This window comes from Oreochromis aureus, linkage group 6 (genome assembly GCF_013358895.1).
Source record: "Oreochromis aureus strain Israel breed Guangdong linkage group 6, ZZ_aureus, whole genome shotgun sequence".
NCBI lineage: Eukaryota > Metazoa > Chordata > Actinopteri > Cichliformes > Cichlidae > Oreochromis > Oreochromis aureus.
In genome coordinates, this window is record NC_052947.1 from 127190 (window position 1) to 153787 (window position 26598).

At 38.9% G+C, this 26598-nt stretch overlaps 1 protein-coding gene across 1 annotated transcript in view; it reads right to left on the reverse strand.

Annotated features, from left to right (window-relative positions):
* Positions 1–11377: 11377 nt before the first annotated feature.
* Positions 11378–26598, reverse strand: part of LOC116326579 (potassium voltage-gated channel subfamily H member 1) — a 141686-nt gene continuing 126465 nt past the window's right edge. The window contains exon 11 of the mRNA XM_039614013.1: positions 11378–12417. Within this exon, the coding sequence (XP_039469947.1) occupies positions 11578–12417 (840 nt within the window). The 3' untranslated portion in view covers positions 11378–11577. The remainder of the gene's footprint in view (positions 12418–26598) is intronic.

Sequence of the window (26598 nt, forward strand, 5' to 3'; positions counted from 1 at the left end):
AATGGTATATTAGATATACACGGGCACAATTCAGAGAAATCTCCGTTCTTCTCTGAGTCAGAAATAGAAAATAGGGCAGTACCTTAAAAAGAAACACTCCTCACCGAAGCACCATCATAGCAAAGGTTTTAGCATCCTTAAGACTCCAGCTTCACATTCTTGACAATCAAGCAGCAGTTTGTCAGTATAAGAGCTGTGCAGTACCATGAAGCACCTGCAACCTTTGTGTCTTTATATGAGTTGAGACCTGCTGGGCACAATGGAAAACAGGAAAAAAAACCTCCCAATTGTTTTAACTTTGTGCTGCCCAAGCACACTGAAATCAGCCAGAGAGAAATCTAGCAACGTTCAGACCGAGAAGAGTCTTGCTGACACCATTGTTGTCGCCTGCTGGGCTCAATGTTAAATGTACCGAGGGTAACTGTTTGTGTTGTCCTGCCCAATCTTTAGTCTTCATCCATTTCATTGTCTTCATCTGATTATTTCTTGTTTAGCTTCTTTCTCTCTTCAAGTGCTCCTATAGGCTTCAGAAAGTGAGGGAAGTTGCATCTTTACTTTAAACTGAGTTATTTTTGTTGTTTTTGTTTTGTTTTTCATCTTTTTCTGGCCCTTTTCATTGATTTCTTTTCCTTTGGTACTTATCTCTTTTCTGCCTCCACTGTAAAGCCATCTAACTAAGCATCTTCAATACAAAACCTCTTGACTCATCTCAATCATTTCTCCTGTTATTTGTTTAATCTTACTTTGTAAATTCTTTTAATCCCTACCCAAGCCTACTACATCTTCCTCCTTCATAACAGCTGTTTTTTACTGACTGGTTGCCAGCATACTTAAGAAATCAGAGGAACCAGTTAATATTCTCCTTGTTTGTCCAGCATGTAACAGCTAGCAATAGCAGCTCATTATTATCTGAGAATAATCAGGCTGGGCTGATCATGAGCAGCAATGTCACAAAAGCTCCCTTCTGTCTGTTACAGCATGAAAAGAACCATTCATCTTAAAGCTCTGAGAACTATTACTAAGTTGTTTAAAACTTATAAGTAGATCTACAAGTTTACAGGACTGTCAAACCAGAACACATGCGTCAAATTCATCAGGAGTTCTCACTCTGAATCTCTTAAATAGTTTAAAAGTTAGCAGTTTTAAACTGTAGGAATCCCAGTCATTGTTGTTCATATCCAAGCAGTTTCTTACCTAATCATTCAACCTAGCAGTATTCCCTACTTCTGCATTATGAACACAACATAAATAAGTCCTTACCAGTTGACCCCACACATTTGTTAGGTTATGCCCCCGGCAGCCCTGCAGAGGTAGATATATGATCCCCACTGCAGTTTTTTCCTCACACACCAGAAGGTTCAGCCAGGATGCAAAAACAAGTCTGATAACAAACAGAAGGCCTTGACCTGTTCAGGTGGTGTGTATGTGTGTTGGGGTGGGGGACAGGGGGTAGTGGCATACACACACACACACACACACACACACACACACACACACACACACACACACACACACACACACACACACACACACACACACACACACACCACTGTAGGGGCAAAGGCATACTTTAAAAAGGAGGGCCCACTCAGCAATTCTGACTGCAAATGGCAATGGGTGATCCCGAGCTCAGCTAGCCTGTTGACAAGTTAAGCCAAATATGCAGGTGAAATGCTGCCTTTCCTATTTTTAACCTGAAACTAAGTTTGAAGTAGCGATGGACTGAACTGAACTCTGTATTCATTTAATTGATTTCAATGCATTTGGAGAGTTTAAAAATGAAAACTGTTCAGCTCCAGAAGAAATATCCACACCGCTGGTAAGCTAAAGATGAAAGTAGTGAAATGTGAAACCAATTAAATTGTTTGTTTCAAATATTCAAAACATTTTACATCTAAGTATTTTTGCATTTAATTCCTAATTGCTTAAACAGATTGTTAAAGTTTAATGTCAGGATGACTACAGTGACTATGTTATAACATAAGTTTCACTAATTACTATGCGTTTAGGTAGCACCCTGATTACTAAAGTTGTGAAGCAATAGCAATCCTGAGTTTAATGAGTTCAAAAACACTCAAATTTAAGCTCACTAGAATGTTGTGCTGACGACACTAAAGTGTCTTTTTCAAACTATTGCCAATGTGTTATTTCCATATGAGTTATTGTGTTCATGTTCATGTTCATCTAGCTAAAACACTTTTTCAAGTCTAAGTCAAGGAAAATGTCACCACTGTTAAGATTTCATCAGGGATTTATTATTTACTGCCAAATATTCTTACCAAAGCAACACATTTTAGATCTGTACTATTCAGTGTCTGTCTTAAAATTAAACAATAAACTTTAAATCTATTTTTTGGTACTGTGAAACTACTAATTTTATTTATACATCTTTTTATTTATACGTCCATCCATCCATCCATCAGATCATCCATTTTCGTCTGCTTAACCAGGACCGTATCATGGAGGCAGCAGCCTCAGCAGATAGGCCCAGACCTCCCTGTCCCCAGGTACCTGAGAAACATCACGGCAATCCCAGACCAGGCGAGATATATAAACTCACCAGCATGTCCTAAGTCGCAGGAACACCACGCAGGAGGAGCCCAGGAGGCATCCTTGTCATCCTTAATACATACAATAAGCTTATTTTCCAAGTGTCTAATTGATTTTTAAAATGTCCCTTGTCTAAGAAGGAGTAACCTGCAGGAAGTGGAAGCTGTTTATTTGTAGCCCTCTATGGCACTATGGCATGAGTATAATACAAAAAGGATGGAAAAACAGGAAGTTGGTTGTAGATGTATTTTTTCTTCTCAGTCTGACAGGATGACCCTCTTGTTTGTTCTCTGCTGCAGTGAGGAGGAGGACTGGCACTGCAATACAGATCATCAGTTGAGGAGGAGAAAGAGGAATGTGGGAACAGGGAACAAGAGAGGGAGAGGGCTTTGCAGAAAGCTTTTTTTCAAGGGTGAGGTTATGGGGATCCCTGCTGGAATAGAAAAGATTCAGAAAAAAAAGATCCAGAAAAAGGAAAAGTAAGCAGAGCTTGGCCCAGAAACAAAGAGGCAAGCCGGATGCGGATCTGAAGCAGGCTGTGTTTTTATGTTGCAACTGATTTCATTAGTGAAATTTCTGTTGTATTCAGGGATTATACGAAGTAAGATTTCACTTTGTCGTAGTAAGCATAGACTGTATCAAAAAGTCTATGGTTACTACGCCATTGTGATGCCACCAACTAGCAAGGTCAAAATGACACAGTGCATGCTCATGGGTTAATGCTTTGTCCTGTATCGAAATGTTGCATTCCATAATAACTTAAATTAGCAGCTGATAGCTTTAACTTAAGGAAAGTGAAACTGAGGTCACAAGGGATTTTTCACTAAATAATCAGACACATTTTTTCCACCCTGAGGAGTAGTCCCCTTTTGGTACACTGTAAATAATTAGAATACAGTTACTTTGTTGAAGTAAATGGATTACACCGCGGTCTTTCCCTGTTTCATATGTCAGACTATCTCCTCTCTAATTTTGGTAATTCCATGCATTGCCGGAAACCCAAACAAAACACACAATAAGAGGCTCTAATGTAAGTATCCTGTTAATGTTGGTGGCGTCAGTTACACAGTGGACCCGGAGCAAAGACAACAGAGCCAGCAGTGCCCAGGCAGGAATGCATCATTTGTTACTTGGAAATTCCGACACCACTTCACATTTAAAGAAGAAAGGGATGGCCGTGGAATGCATACTCTGTTTGCCAGCAACCAAGCTGCTCTTGGCATCAAAAGACTCCACCTCCAACTTAAAGAAACATCTGAGAGTAAGATGTTTTTTTAAAAACTAACGTTATCCTATTGCAACTACCTTGGTAGCTACCTGGATTATGTGCCACTTCAGTATCATCGATGTGCTATTGCTGTGTGGTTTATTACTATTAATGAAGGCTGAATTAAAACCTGCTAGCTGCAGGTTTTAATATGCAGTTCTGAAAGCAGACAGAACAGTACATTTGCATAATGACTGAAACCAGCCCAATGAAGGAACAATGGGCTGGGAGGTCAGTTCCCCAGCTCTCTGTGAATGGTACTCATGGCCATTGATCAGTGGGATTTGATCAGTGGGCTTTGATCAGTGGTTTTTGATCAATGGTCATGAGAATTTGCATAATTAAGATTAAGGAACTGACCTCCCAGCCCATTGTTCCTCACTGGGCTGGTTTCAGTCATTATGCAAATGTACTGTTTATAAGATAAAACTGCAAAACTGCAACTGGGAAAAACTGGGAAAACTGCAGTAAGCTGAGACTGAAGAAGTCACTTGGATGAGTGATGAAACGTTTCTCCCACTTTAAACGCTACGTCCAGATGAACAGAATCAACTTTTGTAGGTTAGAAACATATAATTTATGCTTAGAGATATGTAATCATTTGTATGTTGATAGAATGTCTCATCCTTATTTAGGTCTGCTGGCATACCTTATACACATCTTAAGTTCATGGGAAGGTCACATCTTGTTGTGATATATGGTATGGCGGAACACACACACTCTATATCTGTTCAGTTAAAGCAGTCGTTTGTCTTAGGTGGACTGCTGCAAGGAGGACTCCCACTGTTCTCCCGGGAGACTCCTGGATCCAGCTATCTTGGGAGTTGTGTTCCTTTGCAGACAACATAGTGAAATATTGTGAGGCCTGGCTGAGCAGGTTTCACAGGGTTATATTTTGAGCCACACACACCACCGCATACAAATATACACACACACACACACACACACACACACACACACACACAGGCGTATACTCTGTTCACATACATGCCTGTTTAAGATGTCACGTGTTAATGAAACTATGCATATTCATGTAACCACAATAAAAGGGAGCGCTACGGGAAGTCGGCCAAGGTTTTGACGAGGTTCAAGTGAAAGGAACAGTGCACGACCTCAGTCAGCCTCCCTCGCGCAAGATCACACAAAGAGCTCTGTCTTGTGTCTTGTTTTGCTGCTGCAGTTGGTTGTCTCATTTGTTCCAGCAAAGGTTTGTGTTAGGTTTGTCTAGGCACAAACCTATTGCTGAAACAACCGAGACAACGTACTGCAACTAGCAAAAGCAAGATGCAAGACACCAGAGCTCTTTGTGTGATCTCGTCCACGAGGGAGGTGACCGAGACAAGCGCTGTTCCTGCCGCTCGAACCCCAGTCACTCTCGGTCAGCCCCTCCGTAGCACTGCTCTTTATTGTGGTTATATGAATATGCATAGTCTCATTAACATATAACATCTTAAACAGGCATGTGTGTGAACAAATAGTACCAGTCTGTGTGTATGTGTAGGTATACGTGTGTGAATGTGAGTGTGTGTATGTGTGTACATGGGTGTGTGTGTGTGTATGTGTCTGAGGGTCAAGATATGACCCTGTGAACGACTCCCCAAAGCTGGTGCCAGGAGTCCAGCAGTCCACCTAAACAAAGGGCTCTTGTACTTAAACTAAAAATAAATTGTATTGAAACAGTCAACACAATAACTTTTATACAGTTATCTATTTAAAGTGGGTTTTGTCTTTTTACCTTTAAAGATTTCAACTGAAATACATTAAGTCGCAACAAAAGGTTTCTACTTCTATCTGTGTCTGTTACTGTGAGCAACAACGTTCTTCTTCCAAAAAATAAACAGCAAAGATACAAGTACAAAGTGTCTTGATGACATTTGATGTGATTTTATCAATTTTCTTTGTGCTGATACAGTGTCACTTCATAACAAGTGAAAAATGGAAACAGACCTAACAACAAACAAACAAAAGCAAAACAAAATCTATCTATTTATTGTTATCTATCTATCTAATCTCTCTATTTAAACATTTAGGTGGTCGTCATGCACAGGTGACAGTCGCAACATATATGTGACTAACAGAAAATGGTAAAGTTTAGAGAAGAGGCTTCAGAGATCCAGCTAGGTAACAAGTAACAGTAGTGAAGTAACAAGGCATTCAGCTAGATTTAAGCATTTCCTTTTGAAAAACACATTTCACAAACAAGCTTCATGCAGGGATGACAATCAAAATGCATCAGTGTTGATAGCAGTTCCCCCGCAGGACAACATGACCTTCACAACTTAACACAAATAACAACCAGTCTCTCCATAAACACAGCATATATGGCAATAGTTGCATATTATGACACATTATCACACTGAGAGAGGACACACCAGATACCAAGCTGGGATACATACATCTCAGGTTATTATTTAGACAAGTCAAGAGGGTACATTTTTGACATTTTTTGAATGACACACTTTATTTTATGTGCTTATAAGTAATACTTTATCAGATTTGTCATGAAGCCTGACATTTGAAATTTTACTGTAAAGTTTTCAGTTAAAGTTTATAGTTGGTACAGTTTTAGTGTTTTCTTCATGCTTGCAGACAACACAGAGCTTACATAATTTACATAATTTCCTAGGGATTAATAAAGTATTCTGATGCTGATTAAAGTTGCAGAACAATATATGCAGGATGCATTTTTTAATAGAGGCAATATTTCTATGTTGGTTCTCAATCATCCATTTAATGGTAGTCTAGGCAGCTTGGAAAGAAAATTAAAGAAGTCCAGTTGCTTTCTTTCCAAGCTAATAGAGACATTTAAATGATGTGAGGAAAAGTTCAGTGAATAAACACCTTCTACTGCTTAGTATGAAAGAATGTACCACATGTACATTCTGTTTTGTCAGTGGAGACCTTTGTTTACATAAGAAGACAATACACTTTACAATTTATGTGGACACATGATGTAAAGCTTATACTTCAATTTGTTCAACTGCATGGTCCTGTGTGCTGTAAAGTCCATATTTCTTCAGATATTGGTCAAAATTTGTATAATTAAAAGTTAATTATAGAAATAATTTTACTAGGTAACAGGTGATAATAGGTGTCCCTACCTACCATAATAATGTGCACATCTAGCTAAGGTTTGGCCCATCTTTGGCCATATTAGGACTTTCACTAGCTTACAAACAGTAATTGATGAGAAAAAGAGATGAAATCCAAACTGGAAGCTGGCTCCATAGTTGAGGGGCATGAAACAAGTAAGCCCACAGTCTGAAAGCGAAGTGCTCTTATGGAGTGATATAATACTATAAGGCCATTAAGATAAGATGGGGCCTGATTATTCAAGACCTTGTATGTGGTGAAAAGGATTTTAAATTTGAATAGGGATTTAACAGGCAACCAATGAAGAAAAGCCAATATAGGACAAATATGCTCTCTCTTTCTAATCCCTTTAGGTACGGTTCCTTCCGCAGTTTGGATAAACTGAAGGGTTTTCAGGGCGTTTTTAGACATCCTGATACGAATGAATTACAGTAGTCCAGCCTAGAAATATTTTAATATTTTAGAGATATATTGTGCAAATGGAAGAAAGCCGCTACATATTTGTTTAATATGCGCATTGAAGGACGTATCCTGGTCAAAAATTACTCCAAGGTTCCTCACATATATATGTATATATATATAATTTTTGTATTTTTAATCTGTTTTTAAAGTTAAGCACTTCGATCAGTCCTTGACCTTCAACAACCATGACCTTCACCTTTAGCACAGTTTAGATGAAGAATCATTAGCGCATTAGTGTGTGTAACTTGGCCTCCTACAAGGAGGGATAGCGATTCTTATGAATTGCTAATGGATGATGGACACTTCACAATGACATAAATTTTGTCTTTGGCTAGATAATCTAAAATGTTATTGTGGCCTGGAATTTTTCACTGCTGTGAACACACCTTAATATTAGTGAACGAAAGTAAAAAAAAGAGAAAGAAGGAAGAAAAGAAACTAATGAGAGTTGATGAACTGCCAAAACAGAAGTAGTGGTGGCTTAAAAGAATCAACAAGTTATGTTGACTGAAAACACAAAAACTTTAACAGAAGTAAACCAGTGTTTGCTAAAGTAAGGTAAGGTAAAGTAAAAGAAGATCTGGCAAGTGATTTTTTTTTCATAGGAACTGTTTTAAATTACATATTAAATAGTAAATTTTTAAAAATCCAACAAAGATTGAGGGGTCAGAAGAGAGAAAACACGTTTCTCCTGAAGGAGGCACTGACTGACATACACAGAAATATCTTATTCAATAGCTCTAGTAATCTAAATGAAGAGACATTATTTAAATTCTTTCTGTCAAAATGGTGTCAAATATGAATGAATGCAGCTTTAACTATTTGTGTGATATTAATTGCATAAGACCTTAAGTTTAATCCTCTTTTTAGCTTTTTAATATTTTGTATAGTATGTTATTCTATCTTATCTTATTCTATTCTATTGTTTTTTTCTTTTTTCATAATTTTTACTGCTCTTAACTTGTGCTTTCTGCTGTGACCAAAAAATTTCGTACGTGTGGGACTCATAAAGGTTTATCTTATCTTACATGTGGATTGCGTTTTCTTTTTAAATTAGTTTTAAGGCCCCTTGCTGCTTGTGAGGGCATCCACTCATTTTAATAAATCCCTTGAAGCAACAACACAGATAATCTACAGTAGGTTGAGCAGGTTTTATGACATAAATGAAACTTCACCTTCAGAGTGTGAACTATCCAAAGACAACAGATAGCATTTAGGCAGTAAAAGCCTAACTGTGTTACCATTCAGTGTCCAGAACCTCAGCTTCTTTACAAACAAATAGGTAGTTTAATAAGTGTACAATACTTGCCAAAACGTGGTTCTCTGCATATATTTTAGAAACACATAGGATTCTACAAAAAGTCAAAGACAAAGATTATGACATAAGGTCAGTTAAGACCAGCTCAGAACAACAACATCATTTACTTTATAAAAATCCTATCTTTATCTATTTTCTAGAATGAAAAAAAGTAACAAGAAACAGAAAAGTTGCCTCCTACACCACCCTAAATACAAGCTACAGTGAGGGCCTTTCTAAGCAAAAGGAAAAACAAAGTGTCCTATATTGACAATATTGGTCAAGAAAGCACCAGCATTAGCAAGTTGGCTCTGATCATCTCGTTATAGTAAAAGTTTACCAAGTTAACTTTTGTGGCCCTTGCTTTAAATATGGTAGCTGTCTAGAGTATTCTGTACCACTTCACTTATTCTGTCTAATTTGCATCTTGAAGTCACCTCACATGCCACAGGTAAAACTACAGCCTTGTGATGCACAAAGAATATGTATTCAGATTATTAGTAGGTGGGAATAGGGTGGGAATAAAAAAATGCTTAGGTTTTCTTTAGCATATCATTTAATATTACTAAACGTTTCTTGAAAGTGTAAATGAAACATATATGTATGTTAAAACATACTGTATATGTATTTCAATAAAAGTCAGACACTCAGGCAACCAGCGCCATCTGAATTAAGATTAAATATAGTGACTAACTGGCTATTGTTAAAGAGTCTTCAAATAAAGGTTATGTTTAAGTAAAAACACACAATTTTATGTAGGCAATCTAAGAATTCTAAAACAACTTCATCGTAAGGCCATTGTGTTCATTTTGGATAAATGTTTTACATTAATTCTGGACCTAAAACTCTGATTCCAACTATCAGAGAAATTTCACTTCAGTCCCAGCTGTCTGAATGAAGACTGGGACATTCAGTCATTTTCTTCTCTAACAATAGAGGAAAATCCTGCAAATCCCCAAGTCAAGTCATTGGCTGAAACTATGGTCAATTCTGTTTCAGCAGCTAGTTTAAATCATTCTTTTGGTTGGTGCTAAAATAAAAAAAATAAAAAAAGTCAAATTTTGATACACACATCAATCAAGCGAGATCAACATTATGGACAAAACAGTGAAGCCACCTTTACCATTTCAAAAGGTTTAAACCCACCATTGCACTGAAGGTGTCATTGGGACTGTCATGATTTGCCTTATTCCAGTCAGTCTGTGATACAGTCAGGTCCATAAATATTGGAACATTGACACAATTCTAACATTTTTGGCTCTATACACCACCGCCAATGGATTTCTAATGAAACGAACAAGATGTGCTTTAACTGCAGACTGTCAGTTTTTATTGGAGGGTATTTACATCCAAATCAGGTGAACAGTGTAGGAATTACGACAGTTTGCATATGTGCCTCCCACTTGTTAAGGGACCAAAAGTAATGGGACAATTGGCTTCTTAGCTGTTCCATGGCCAGGTGTGTGTTATTCCCTCATTACCCCAGTTACAATGAGCAGATAAAAGCTCCAGAGTTCATTTGAAGTGTGCTATTTGCATTTGGAATCTGTTGCTGTCAACTGTCAAGATGAGATCCAAAGAGCTGTCACTATCAGTGAAGCAAGCCATCATTAGGCTGAAAAAACAAAACAAACCCATCAGAGAGATAGCAAAAACATTAGACGTGACCAAAACAACTGTTTGGAACATTCTCAAAAAGAAGGAACGCACTGGTGAGCTCAGCAACACTAAAAGACCCAGAAGACCACGGAAAACAACTGTGGTGGATGACCAAAGAACCCTGGTGAAAAAAACACCCTTCACACCAGTTGGCCAGATCAAGAACACTCTCCAGGAGGTAGGTGTATGTGTGTCAAAGTCAACAATCAAGAGAACACTTCACCAGTGTGAATACAGAGGGTTCACCACAAGATGTAAACCATTGGTGAGCTCCAAAAACAGGAAGGCCAGATTAGATTTTGCCAGACGCCCTCTAAAAAAACCCTTCACAGTTTTGGAACAACATCCTATGGACAGATGAGACCAAGATCAACTTGTACCAGAGTGATGGGAAGAGAAGAGTATGGAGAAGGAAAGGAACTGCTCATGATCCTAAGCATACCACCTGATCAGTGAAGCATGGTGGTGGTAGTGTCATGGCGTGGGCATGTATGCTTCAAAACTCATTGGACAGCGCTTCACAGTGCAGATGGACAATGATGCATGCATGCTTGCAAGCATGCTGCAAAAGCAACCAGAGTTTTTGAAGGGAAAGAAGTGGACTGTTTTGCAATGGCCAAGTCAATCACCTGACCTGAATCTGGTTGAGCATGCATTTCACTTGCTGAAGACAAAACTGAAGGGAAAATGCTCCAAGAACAAGCAGGAACTGAAGACGGTTGCAATAGAGGCCTGGCAGAGCATCACCAGAGATGAAACCCAGCGTCTGGTGATGTCTATGTGTTCCAGACTTCAGGCTGTATTTGACTGCAAAGGATTTGCAACCAAGTATTAAAACATGAAAGTTTGATTTATGATTCTTATTCTGTCCCATTACTTTTGGGAGGCACATATGCAAACTGTTGCAATTCCTACACCGTTCACCTGATTTGGATGTAAATACCCTCAAATAAAAGCTGACAGTCTGCAGTTAAAGTACATCTTGCTAATATCATTTAAAATCCATTGGCGGTGTATAGAGCCAAAAATGTTAGAAATGTGTTGGTGTCCCAAAATTTATGGACCTGACTATCTCAAACAGAAGCGTAATGCTGAAAACATAAAAGGTGCTTTTGCTGTCTTTATGTTCCAGGTATCATATGGTATATGATACCATACAGACAGCATAGGATGAGTATGCTGAGTATGATATGACAATGATGAATCACTAACCACAACCACACTTATGTATGTATCCGAGGCATCTAATTTAATTGAAGCTGTCCTTATCAGAGTCAGGAGATGGTGGCCGAGAGAACTCGAAAAAGGACCCAGATGATTTCCTTGATTTAAGAAGTCGTAGCACCTCTGTAAGCTGTGTCTCCAGCACTGTCATGCGACTGTTCAGAGATCTGATGTCTCTTTTTAATTCTTGTTTGAACTCGAGGATAGATGCTTGCACACTCTGCTCTGGTATTGAACAAAAGACCCTCTTTTCATCAGACTGGACTGGGCTCTGCTCCTGTGGTGTTCTGACACTGCCAACATTATCTAAGCGGAGATCACTCTTTGTGATGCCACTGTCACATGAATCTGTTTTCCTTAGAGACACCTCGTTGTGACACTTAGTTCTATCAGTCAGCATTTCCATGGACTCAGCCTTGGAGACACTGCTCCATGACTCAGCTTTCACAACTGACTCTTTGAAATGTCCCCACCCTTTAGCTTTGGGTGGCTCTGCAGATTTGCAACCAGTTAGACTGCCATTTTGGATGCCGGGAACATGAAACATGGCTTGACTGGATGCCCTGGATGATGAAGATGTGGAGGAACTGGTGGTTGCAGCTTGGTTCTCAGTTACTACGACAATACTAGTAGAGGCAAGCCTCTCTGGACCTCTGGATGGCTCCAGGTGAATAACACCTTTCTCGACATCACCAGTGGCCTGACTACCCCGCTCAGCAGCGAGACGGGCTTCCTTCTGCTGCCGGAAACGCTGAAAGAGTCGTCGAACTGGGTGGTCTGGTGGGAGGTTGAGAGGAGCCTCATTCTTCCTTTTCAGCATCTCTTCCTCTTCACGTTTCACATCACTGATCTTCCGAAAGATAATCTGTTAAGAGATAGACCATACAGGGAGTGCAGAATTATTAGGCAAGTTGTATTTTTGAGGAATAATTTTATTATTGAACAACAACCATGTTCTCAATGAACCCAAAAAACTCATTAATATCAAAGCTGAATGTTTTTGGAAGTAGTTTTTAGTTTGTTTTTAGTTTTAGCTATTTTAGGGGGATATCTGTGTGTGCAGGTGACTATTACTGTGCATAATTATTAGGCAACTTAACAAAAAACAAATATATACCCATTTCAATTATTTATTTTTACCAGTGAAACCAATATAACATCTCCACATTCACAAATATACATTTCTGACATTCAAAAACAAAACAAAAACAAATCAGCGACCAATATAGCCACCTTTCTTTGCAAGGACACTCAAAAGCCTGCCATCCATGGATTCTGTCAGTGTTTTGATCTGTTCACCATCAACATTGCGTGCAGCAGCAACCACAGCCTCCCAGACACTGTTCAGAGAGGTGTACTGTTTTCCCTCCTTGTAAATCTCACATTTGATGATGGACCACAGGTTCTCAATGGGGTTCAGATCGGGTGAACAAGGAGGCCATGTCATTAGTTTTTCTTCTTTTATACCCTTTCTTGCCAGCCACGCTGTGGAGTACTTGGACGGCGTGTGATGGAGCATTGTCCTGCATGAAAATCATGTTTTTCTTGAAGGATGCAGACTTCTTCCTGTACCACTGCTTGAAGGTGTCTTCCAGAAACTGGCAGTAGGACTGGGAGTTGAGCTTGACTCCATCCTCAACCCGAAAAGGCCCCACAAGCTCATCTTTGATGATACCAGCCCAAACCAGTACTCCACACCCCACCTTGCTGGCGTCTGAGTCGGACTGGAGCTCTCTGCCCTTTACCAATCCAGCCACGGGCCCATCCATCTGGCCCATCAAGACTCACTCTCATTTCATCAGTCCATAAAACCTTAGAAAAATCAGTCTTGAGATATTTCTTGGCCCAGTCTTGACGTTTCAGCTTGTGTGTCTTGTTCAGTGGTGGTCGTCTTTCAGCCTTTCTTACCTTGGCCATGTCTCTGAGTATTGCACACCTTGTGCTTTTGGGCACTCCAGTGATGTTGCAGCTCTGAAATATGGCCAAACTGGTGGCAAGTGGCATCTTGGCAGCTGCACGCTTGACTTTTCTCAGTTCATGGGCAGTTATTTTGCGCCTTGGTTTTTCCACACGCTTCTTGCGACCCTGTTGACTATTTTGAATGAAAGCGCTTGATTGTTCGATGATCACGCTTCAGAAGCTTTGCAATTTTAAGACTGCTGCATCCCTCTGCAAGATATCTCACTATTTTTGACTTTTCTGAGCCTGTCAAGTCCTTCTTTTGACCCATTTTGCCAAAGGAAAGGAGGTTGCCTAATAATTATGCACACCTGATATAGGGTGTTGATGTCATTAGACCACACCCCTTCTGATTACAGAGATGCACATCACCTAATATGCTTAATCGGTAGTAGGCTTTCGAGCCTATACAGCTTGGAGTAAGACAACATGCATGAAGAGGATGATGTGGACAAAATACTCATTCTGCACTCCCTGTAGTTATTGCGTCTCAAAGAATCAGTACTGTGGTACTGATACTGATGAATCTTCTTTATCAGCTTTCCTATTTGGCTTTAAAAGTACTTTATTTATAACGATTTTCCAGTCTTACTGACCACCTAAACCATTTAAATGACACATAAATTCACTCCATTCCCACATCTAAAACACTTACACTGCCACTTTATGCTGGAGTTACTGTGTTGTTTTAACCTATAATGTGTTTAAATTCTTTAGACTTTTCTACTATTACTTATTCATTTATTTATTTATTTATTTTTAGAAAGGTAATGGGCAGTAGACTTACCCATTTTTTTTATTTTTCTATTTTCTTGGTTATATTTTGCCAACGAACTGTTTTATACAAGGCAGCTTATAGCTAGAATTGTAAACTCGTTGACTCATTGGGTTGTCTAGAATGATTACTGAACTGAAGCCAGATGATGAAAAGATATCTTGGTTATAGAGAACTTGTTTTATTGTACAGGCCCCATGTATTAAACTGGAAAATTTATTAAAATTCTCCAAGAATTTTGGTTTGTCTTCATACAGTTTTCTCGTCAATGAACAGGAAATGTAAATTATTGAATAGCCTATTTAATATCAGCCTTTATTATCAACACAAAAATAAAATTTGTGTTTGGTCAATTATTTATTTGCTGTAACAATGCTTCTTTGTAATAAATTTATTTCCTCTTAAATGATACCACAGTTGTTGGAAAATGCGTTTGTGGCTTGAGCTGCAGAGTTGAAAAATAAAAAAAGTTGCAAAATATTTTCTGCCAGTGCCACAACAGACTGATCTGTTCGATTATTCTCTCAAACATAAGGATTATGAAAAGTTACATTCAAGCTGTCAAAGATCACTCAGGTAGGAAGGATGTGTACCAAAGTTCAGTGCATATTAACACTGAATTCAAATCAAAAACAAAAGATCAACACAATAGAAGATTCCACAGGGCAGGATTATCTACAAATGATATTCCAGTACAGTTTGTGTCTTTGTCCCATAAACAGAGACACACACAAACAGAAAGAGAGAGAAGAGATTGAGAGCACTAAAGGAGAAAGAGACAGAGAGAAAGTGGTGAGCTGACAAAGAGAGGACCATAACAGTATCTACCCCCACCAACAGGACCAGGAGACTGCCAGTGACCCACTGACCTTGTGAGAATGTTGGGATGTCTACAGTATGGTGTACATTTTAGGACATCCTCAGGTCTCAGGAAAAAAGCTGTCAGGTCTCGGGTCTCAGACAAAAAAATGTCAGGTTTCAGGAAAAAAGCCATCAGGTCTCAGACAAAAAGTCATCAGGTGTCAGGTCTCAGACAAAAAGTCATCAGGTCTCAGGTCTCAAAAGTCAGGTGTCAGGTCTCAAAAGTCAGGTCTCAGGTGTCAGGTCTCAGAAGTCAGGTGTCAGGTCTCAGGTCTCAAAAGTCAAGTCTCAGGTGTCAGGTCTCAGAACACAAGCTATCAGACAGAGAGAAGCCTCCTTCAGGTGGCGCTGTAGTCAGGTCCCAGCCTGTAGAAAACATGGACAACACTACAGCACTTACTCCCACTGTATAAAAATGAAGCCAAAATATCCCGCTTGTAGATGCTGCCATGTTGTACTTTTGGACCCCGAGTCTGCACAGTAGCGACTTGAGGTGGAGCGTCTGCGTGACGCTCCCGTCCACACACCTGCTGGATGTGACCACAAACACGTCCCCTATGCTTTTTACGTAGCCCGGCTGCTCCAGTTTATCTGCTGATGGGTTTACCGTGACTGACGACTCGTTCAATTAAGGTAAATACAACCATGTCACTATTAAAAACCACACAGCTTATCATCTTCTAGTTTTACAACATCTAAAATCACTCTGTTGTTAATTCGTGTACTAGATTAGCCACTAGCATATACAATGTGTTGGAAGCTTGTTGCTAGCTAGTTAGAGATGCTACACACCTGTTACTCTAATAGTCTGCAATTTTGAATGATTCAGCACTCCTTAGTTTTTGTTATCCAGTTTTAGACAGAGATTAGATCAGCTGCCCAATTCACAGAGGCCCAGAGTTACTGTTAATATCAAAAATGTAATACTGTCCTTTGAGATTTTAACATACGACTGAAGATTCAAACACTTTTAGACCAATTACACTGACATAGCACTCCACAGCCTGCTAACAGGGAAACTTTAAATAAAGACAGCAGCAGAAGGTTTCATAGTAGTGTAATTTTAATTTGTTCTTTTCATTTAATAATAGCTTCCACATTATTATCAACAGCTACATTCACCCTGGGGGGAAACTAGTGAGGGAGACCATCAGGACCAAGCCGGGTTTCCTGGGTCCAGAGATTTGGAGAAACTTCTTCCCTTTCTTTCATCACAGCTGTCCTGTGCCAGATGTTCTGTTTACCCACTGAGAGAGGCATCATTTAACAAACACCAGGAAGACTGAAGCTCATCACATTGATCAAGCAGGACTCATGATCTTCACCAGCAGCTCCCTCACAGGAAAATCTTCAGCACTCCTCCGTAGGCCTGCCCCAGAAGATTGTCTCTCTTCCATAGCATGTCTTTCATCCTGTTTTCCTTCTCTCACCCCAACCGGTCGCAGCAGATGGCCCCGCCCCTCCTTCAGCCTGGTTCTGCCGGAGGTTTCTTCCAGTTAAAAGGGAGTTTTTCCTTCCCACTGTCTCCAAAGTGCTTGCTCATAGGGGATCGATCATATGATTGTTGGGTTTTTCTCTGTATCTACTGTACAATATAAAGCGCCTTGAGGTGACTGCTGTTGTGATTTGGCGCTATATAAATAAAATTGAATTGAGTTGAATTGATTTGGATACACCCAGCATTTCATGAACACTGTGATGGAGACCTTTGGTTTGTGTAATGTTTTAAATACTCGGATAATCCTCAGAGACTTCTGGATTTTTACATAAAGATATTATACTCAGTCTTGTAGAAAGTTATATATTTAATATTATGTTCTCTGGTTACTCTGGTATGATTGACTCTGAATTACTTTATGGTAAATAACACACTATTGGCAGAAAACTGTGAAAGAATTCCAGATCAGAAGTTTTTAGTTCAACATACAAGTGACGACCTTTGACCTTCATCAGGTTTTATTTAATTGTGTCAGAGAAAATCTCATGTGGTCTTCATGCAGCTGAGTACATTCAGTGTTTAAAACAGAAGCTGTGCAGGTCTGAGATCAGCAGCTTTCTGAAACACTAAACTGAGGTACTGTTAATGCTAATATTTAGTGACACAGTTACATGGGTGATCAATCCTTTTGACTTTTTGTCTTTAAATTTATCAATAAAAACAGCTGCAGCTTTCACTGACAGCACATGTGGTACTTGAACCTTTGTACTGTTTTCATCAGTTAATTTTGTAGTTAACATGTGAACATGTTGGATGATTTGTCTGCTGTCATTGGATGGTGCTGAGGTCTGAATCTGAGGGCAGCTCCTGTAATCACAACGAGAACAGAATCATCACAAACTGAAATATAAAGTTTATCCCTCAAAATTGAAATAAAAGTGATCCTTCTCTGTCCTCACACTCAGGATCTGAAGTTCTATTCTTACATTTTTTCAGTTCTACATTTCTGCAGACAACAAACATTAATGCTTCAAATGATTTATTTCAAACGATGTAAGCTGTACTGAGTACTATACATTTAACTGTGAACAATACTTCATTAAGAATTACCCAGAATGTTTTTTAACCTGAATATTTGAAACAAACTTGGTAAGAAAAAAAGTCAGTGCTAAGAAAGTCATTAGTGGAAAAATTAAACATGAATATTAAGCTGCCAAACGGCCGTAGTTGGTTTCAGTGCATAAACATTAGGCTTTGCTATTTTTATCCATAGTTAATGATTAATGAGAGGTTACTTAGGTGCAAGCTTCTTAAGTGCAAGCAGGGGTGATTCTAGGATCAGAGCTTTGGGGGTGCTGAGCACCCAGAGAGCTGCCCATCCAGGCAAGATAAACTTTACTCGTCACAATGAGACTTCTTCCCTGTCTCTGTCAATCCCTGCATCCTTAAATGTCTCCAGTTGTCCTTAGTTCTTTCTGACTGTCTCCTTTGTGCATTTAAACCCCTGTTCCTCCCTGTCCTCGTCATCTGTTGTCTTCGTCTCCGTTATCAGTCATCATAATTTTACCATCTCTGTGCAAGTCTGCAAATTTCTTTATTAAATCATAAGATTCTTAAATTCATCAAGTCTCTCTGTGCCTGGGTCCTCGTCTCAAAACATGACATCACTGTTTTGTACATTTTAACACAATTTAATCCCACATTTGCGAAAGAAAAGCAAAACACTTTTTTTGAAAAGTCTGTAACAAAACCATCAAATCTGATAAAGGTTATTTAAATGCTGCAAAAGAAGAATGGATTGGAATAAAAACAATACATATCCTAACCTTAATTACTGGGGGTGAATAATGAATGATGCTCATAGTGAGTAAGAAGTAAACTGAGTGCATTTTTTGGACAGAGATTCACTTTTAATGTGTATGTATAATATAATACAGATACATAAAAAACACTCCCAACTAAACCCGGTTCTTGTTGAGAACCGGTTCCCACTGTTTCAATTCCTTGGAATTGTTTGCCATTTTTGCAAACGATTCCCTTATCGATTCCAGTCGCCCCGAATGACGTCACCACATTGCGGAGCGTCATTTACCTGGCAGGAAACATGACGCCTAAGCGGCTCAAACGCTCAAAAGTTTGGTTATACTTTACGAGAACGGATGACAACAGGGCAACTTGCAATACTTGCAAAGTAGATATTTCATTTAAGGGAGGAAACACTACGAATATGCAAAAGCATTTGCTCACAAAACACGCGATAACCTTAAATGAATGTCGTGTTTTTAATTCCGCTCCGGACTCGTGAATCTCAACCCAGCAGCAGCGGTAACGTTTGCACGTCCTTATGGAGGACCACAAGAGCCACGCGCATCGAAATAAAAATCTCTGTGCTTTAATAATGAATTGTAGAATAAATTCTGCAATTGTAAATTCATTTTTGAATTCCAATTTAATAAACTGCATTTCAAAATCCTTTTTCCAATTGCATTTCAAAATCCTTTTTCCAATTGCACTTTAATAAACTGCATTTTAAAATCCTTTTTTCAGTTGCACTTTAATAAACTGCAGTTCAAAAATTTTTCCACTTGCAATTTAATAAACTGCAGTTCAAAATCCTTTTTCCACTTGCAATTTAATAAACTGCAGGTCAAAATCCTTTTCCACCTGCAATTTAATAAACTGCAGTTCAAAATCCTTTTTCCACTTGCAATTTAATAAACTGCAGTTCAAAATCCTTTTCCACTTGCAATTTAATAAACTGCAGGTCAAAATCCTTTTTCCACTTGCAATTTAATAAACTGCAGGTCAAAATCCTTTTTCCACCTGCAATTTAATAAACTGCAGTTCAAAATCCTTTTTCCACCTGCAATTTAATAAACTGCAGTTGAAAATCCATTTCCCTTTCCTGTTCGCTCCGGGATTAGCTGCTGGATTAGCTCCTGGATTAGCTGCTGGATTAGCTCTTCGATTAACAACTTGCTGGAGGCTATTCAAATTAGCCACACCGTGGGATGTAAGGAGCTCTCTGATTGGTTGGTCAGACACAGGCTGTCTGCCAGCCTGGATTTTTCTAGCTCATAGCTTCGCCCTGCTAGGAAGCGTGTGTTCTTGTACAAAGGCCGTTCAGCGTCGGGATTTACACTCGGCTCGACACGGATATGTGAAGAATGAAGGGACCCTGCAGCGAAACGGAGAGCCAACCTCTGACTGAGTGCCTGTCAACACAGTCTGACCACTGTTGAAGGTAAGGTGCTAACGTGGCTAACGCTAGCATCACCGCACGTAGCCCCGTTATTTTAAGATCATCTTAGCTAATGAAAGTTTTACGTCGCAGCTGTACGAGCTCGCTACGTGTTTTGTAAGCTGCTGTGCTCTTCACAGATAAAGCTGGAAGCAGCTCAGACTGTTAGAACCAGCACTGAGGCCTGTTACATTTATACAGTGTTAGAGCAATGGCTGCAACCTACAGCCTTTAAACTAGCGATTAAAATGCTGACAGTAAACTCGTCAGTCCAGATGTTACCACATTACTCTGTGGTACTTAGAGTTAAAACAACTGAGACAGGCTGATTAAAATAACAGCTGTCATTTCTCTCATTCCTTATATCAAGACTGGAGATCACACTACTGATTTCAGTTCATTTAATATGTGAGTGCACAGATTCATTCTCAACTGGACATAAATGATGATCAAAGGTTGTATACATGATGAATTCATCAAATCCCAGCCTCTAACACAGTGCGCTGAATCTTAGCTTTGAATGTCCAGTATATTCTAATCAGTGCAATGTAAGCATTCACTGAACCTACAGTATCTACACCTGTGTGGTAAAGATACAGATAATGAAATTTAATTATTAATACAATATACATCATGAAAAATGAAAGCTGAAATTGATTCAGTTTAGTACTTTTCTCTGTATGCTCTGTGATTATAAAGGCCTTAAATTCTGTGATATATACTGTAAATGATGTTCACAGAGGTCTTAAAGTACTTAAATCACTGCTGATAGTCTGGTTGTTTACATTTTCACATGTTTTTGTGTCTGTAGGGCTGTTTGATGACGATTTGGACTCCTCTGGGAGATGAGGACACACCCACATCTGTTCCATACTGCAGCCATGGATGGTGTTACAGCTCTGAGTCAGCTTTGGGCCATCAGACGCACACACTGGAAAACCAGCGCCTATACTTCATGCAGGAGAGACGGCCTCAGTGATGTAGGTTCATAAGCGAGTTCAAACATTTCTGGCCTCTTATCACTTAGATTTTGAATGCATTTAAAGCAGGAACTGCACACTAGGGGTGGGTTTTAATAATCGATTCCTCGATTAAAATCGATTCTGGCTTGGATAACGTGAAATCGATTCATTAAAATCCTGAATCGATTTTTAATATAAATTTATTTTGCCCGAAACGCCAGAATCTCAGGTGAAACCTCACAAAATTTCAACAACCACCAAACAGCTAAGACAGTAAATGAGAGCAGGTACACGGATTCTGCACAAGGGCGTAAACACACAGCGCGACCAGCGGATCAGAATCAGTGAGATGTCGCCTTTCTCGACGGCGCTGCAGCTTTAAGCGTCTGCGCGCGACGGCAATCACTTTCTGGCACAACAACTGCACGGACACGGTCGGGGCTGAAAGCCGACAGCTCGCTGATTCTGATGTTTCGCGGGTAGCACTTTGTGTTCACGCCCTTTTGCGCTGATTCTAAAGCTGTTAGTTTTATCTCTCCAAAAATATTGACCGAACCAGCAGCAAAAGAAGATCCAAACTACGCTTCACGTAAACATCGTCATGAATTCCTCTGACTTTTACTGTTTTGCTTCACCCACGATAAAATCAAACTTCATGCACAGCTCTCTCTCTCTGTGTACTGTTTTCTGCATTATTTGCTTGCTTGTTATGCGCAACTCTACTGTTGTTTACAGCGCTGTCGGCCGCTGTTTTTTTTTTTTTTCGTTTTACATACTTCCGAAAAGAAAACCTAATTTCTGCCGTTCAATACTGAACATATTTAAACTTTTTAAAGTTATGCGAAATGCAAAACGCTTAGCCGTGTCTCTAATAAAACCGCTGTAACGTCAGAGGTAACGTTCATATGTTGATTAATGGTTTTCTTTCGTTTTTGATGTACTGCAGATACATATTTTTATAAAATCTCAGGCCAGGAAAACCACCTTCATGTTTTTCTGTTTTATCTTCAGCTACTTTGACACAAAGAAATCTGCTGTGACGCTCACACCTTTGATAGTCTTTGCGTGTGTCAGCTTCCTTTTATAGATACAAAAATATGTCAATGTACTGATCTTAATTATATTTCTGACTGTCAAAATTTCCCAGATTCAAATCGAATTGAATCGAATTGAATTGAATCGGGACCTTGTGAATCGGAAATGAATCGATTCTAGAAATAAGTGACGATACCCAGCCTTACTGCACACCTAGCTGTCAAAAGTTTGGCAGCATGAGTACTGTAAAGTTTTGTAGGGTCCTTGTTAAAAATTCCACAAGCACCACACCACATTTGTCATATACAGTTCCATTTTGTACAGGACATTTTTGAAATTATGTATATGTGTGTGTGTGTGTGTGTATGTGTGTGTGTATATATATATATATATATATATATATATATAGAGATATATATATATATAGAGATATATATATATATAGAGATATATATATATATATAGAGAGAGATATATATAATCTCTCTATCTCCTAGTTATCCACTTGTCAGTAATTTTTGAGTAAATGGATGTCACTGATAAATCAGTGGTGATTCACCTGCAAATGTTTTTAACTAACTTTGTTTTTCGTAGAATTCATCAGCAGCTGTGGAGAGATGCATTTGAATATCTTCTGGTTCCACTTTTCCTTACCTGGAAGCTGAGTATTGCTGATTTCTGACAAGGACACAAACCTCAGTGCTTATCATGGGTGTTACATCCTCTGTGCAGCAATTCCAGAGACAACGAGAGAGCAACGACCACTCATTAAGACCATACAGAAATCTGTCCCTTTCTGGCAGCTGTGGAAACTTCCAATAAGAAAGTTTGCATTCTTAGAGCAATGCTGGATCATGTGTGATGTGTCATCATATGAGGATATTACATTTTGCCTTAATTCTGCTCAATTAAGTGTTTTGATCGTTGATCCAGTATGGCAGCTTTGTGTTGTGCTGCAAGTTAAAACCCATTGTCCTCATGAGCGCAGCATCTAACAACTCTCCTTAAAAAAAAAAGTCAATTGACTTTAACTGGACACAATGGTTTCCAGTGGAGATACATTCATCACTCATCCGTGACACTGGAGAAGTCACCTGGATGAGTGATAAAACAATTTTCCATGGAAAATCCAGAGGAACTAAACTTTGTTGTTGTTTCTTTGGGCTCAATTTCAGCCTCAGGCAAAATTGAGCCCAATTTCTTCTTTCAGAAGAATGTTTTCTTCTGAAAGAAGAAAACATTTTGCCAATAATCAGATAAAAAACATTGTTGAACCAGGTGGTATTCTCTGGAGTTTAAGACCAAAACTGAACTCAGTGAATTGACATTAGACTGGAATTCATAAGATGAATAGAAATACTGCTGAAGCTGAATGATATATATATATATATATGTGTGTATGTATGTGTGTGTGTGTGATCTTTTTTCTCCAATTCACCATGTCTGTAAAGTTCAGTATGACTGTGGTACATGATACAAAAGAATAAATACAGAACAATAACAACTTTATGTGAATAACTTTACTCTTCTTAAAAATAACTCATAAAACAAGTAAAAGTACAAATGTGTACAAGTTAGAGACTTCCTCAGTAAGTTTACACTCTTTTGGATTGATTTTAATTGTGTGTTAAAGAGAAAGAGATTAGGAGGTAAAGTAGAGGATGCAGAGTCCAACACCGAGGCCGTCTCTCCTGCATGAAGTCCAGGTGCTGGTTTTCCAGTGTGTGCGTCTGATGGCCCAAAGCTGACTGAGAGCTGTAACACCATCCATGGCTGCAGTATGGAACAGATGTGGGTGTGTCCTCATCTCCCAGAGGAGTCCAAATCGTCATCAAACAGCCCTACAGACACAAAAACATGTGAAAATATAAACAACCAGACTATCAGCAGTGATTTAAGTACTTTAAGACCTCTGTGAAAATCATTCACAGTATATATCACAGAATTTAAGGCCTTTATAATCACAGAGCATACAGAGAAAAGTACTAAACTGAATCAATTTCAGCTTTCATTTTCCATGATGTATATTGTATTAATAATTAAATTTCATTATCTGTATCTTTACCACACAGGTGTAGATACTGTAGGTTCAGTGAATGCTTACATTGCACTGATTAGAATATACTGGACATTCAAAGCTAAGATTCAGCGCACTGTGTTAGAGGCTGGGATTTGATGAATTCATCATATATACAACCTTTGATCATCATTTATGTCCAGTTGAGAATGAATCTGTGCACTCACATATTAAATGAACTGAAATCAGTAGTGTGATCTCCAGTCTTGATATAAGGAATGAGAGAAATGACAGCTGTTATTTTAATCAGCCTGTCTCAGTTGTTTTAACTCTAAGTACCACAGAGTAATGTGGTAACATCTGGACTGACGAGTTTACTGTCAGCATTTTAATCGCTAGTTTAAAGGCTGTAGGTTGCAGCCATTGCTCTAACACTGTATAAATGTAACAGGGCTCAGTGCTGGTTCTAACAGTCTGAGCTGCTTCCAGCTTTATTTGTGAAGAGCACAGCAGCTTACAAAACACGTAGCGAGCTCGTACAGCTGCGACGTAAAACTTTCATTAGCTAAGATGACCTTAAAATAACGGGGCTACGTGCGGTGATGCTAGCGTTAGCCACGTTAGCACCTTACCTTCAACAGGTGGTCAGACTGTGTAGACGGGCACTCAGTCAGAGGTTGGCTCTCCGTTTCGCTGCAGGGTCCCTTCATTGTGTTGAGCCAGTGTAAATCCCGACGCTGAACGGCCTTTGTACAAGCACACACGCTTCGTAGCAGGGCGAAACTATGAGCTAGAAAAATCCAGGCTGGCAGACAGCCTGTGTCTGACCAACCAATCAGAGAGCTCCTTACATCCCACGGTGTGGCTAATTTGAATAGCCTCCAGCAAGTTGTTAATCGAAGAGCTAATCCAGCAGCTAATCCAGGAGCGAACAGGAAAGGAAATGGATTTTCAACTGCAGTTTATTAAATTGCAGGTGGAAAAAGGATTTTGACCTGCAGTTTATTAAATTGCAAGTGGAAAAGGATTTTGAACTGCAGTTTATTAAATTGCAAGTGGAAAAAAGGATTTTGACCTGCAGTTTATTAAATTGCAAGTGGAAAAAGGATTTTGAACTGCAGTTTATTAAATTGCAAGTGGAAAAGGGATTTTGAACTGCAGTTTATTAAATTGCAAGTGGAAAAGGGATTTTGAACTGCAGTTTATTAAATTGCAGGTGGAAAAAGGATTTTGAACTGCAGTTTATTAAATTGCAAGTGGAAAAAGGATTTTAAAATGTAGTTTATTAAAGTGCAATTGGAAAAAGTTTTTTGAAATGCAAGTGGAAAAAGGATTTTGAAATGCAGTTTATTAAATTGGAATTCAAAAATGAATTTACAATTGCAGAATTTATTCTACAATTCATTATTAAAGCACAGAAATTTTTATTTCGATGCGCGTGGCTCTTGTGGTCCTCCATACGTCCTCTCCAGTTAATACGGCAAGTAAATAATCAGCTAACAGTGCATATTATGTTAGCGCGATCTGCCTTATTACAAAACCTGCCATTACTGTGCGCTGTATTTAGGTGACCATGATGAGAGAGACAGACAGAGTCTGGCTGGCTCAGATGCTGGCAGTTCTCACTGCAGTCTACCGGCAGCGTCTCCTTTCAGGCCAGGATAGACGAATTTCACCGAGCAGTGACTAAGTTTGTGGTCAAAGGCTTGCACCCATTTGCCACAGCAGATGCTCCCGATTTTTGGTAAGTGAATGTGTTTAATTGTAGGCAGGGACATTACTGGATATTCTTGTGTAATTGCTACAGAATAATTTATGTTATACTTTGTTATTGCTACAGAAGAATATTTATTTTATTTTACATTTACAATTTTTTTTCCTGGGGACCCTGTGACACCACATTGAAGAGCCATAGGCTGTGGATCTCTTAAGATCTCACTGTTGGGTTTGTAAGGCCATGTTACTCCTAAATTTCTATCTTGTTCAAACAGAAGATATAAAACAAAGTTCTAAGCTAATCGACCTTAGTGTTCTCCTTTCTTAAAAAGAATCGAAAAGAGAATCGATAAAGAATCGAATCGTTAAACAGAATCGAAAATGGAATCGTGAATCTTGATGGAATCTTATCAACACCCATCCCTACTCCCAAAACAGAATAAATTATTACAAATAAATTATCACAAAATATTAATAAAAAACTATAAAAATGGAGGCAACTTTGCCTGTGGTAGAATTTATACAATGTATGAAAAAATCTTTACTGCAGATACTAATTTTACTAATTCAATAATACTAATTTTGTGTTGTAAGATTTATGAGTTTCATGCTTTCATAGTGGTACTTGGGAGAGCTTGACATTTTTATCAGGTGGTACACACTGTAAAAAGTTTGAGAAACACTGATAAGTGTATGTGTGATTAAGATTAAGGAACTGACCTCCCAGCCCATTGTTCCTTCAGTGGGCTGGTTTCAGTCATTATGCAAATGTACTGTTTATAAGATTGGGGAAACCTGCAGTCAGCTGAGACTGAAGAAGTCACTTGGATGAGTGATGAAACGTTTCTCCCACAAAACGCTACGTCCAGATGAACAGAATCAACTTTTGGAAAAGTGTATGTGTGCTTTTGGAAAACATTTAAAGCTACAGTACAGAATCTTTGAAACAAGCTAGCTTAAAACATTTTTAGAATATAAACAGAGCACTCTGCTTCTCTTTACAGCTCCTCACTCCACCAGGGCTCTGTTTGGCACTTTCTGA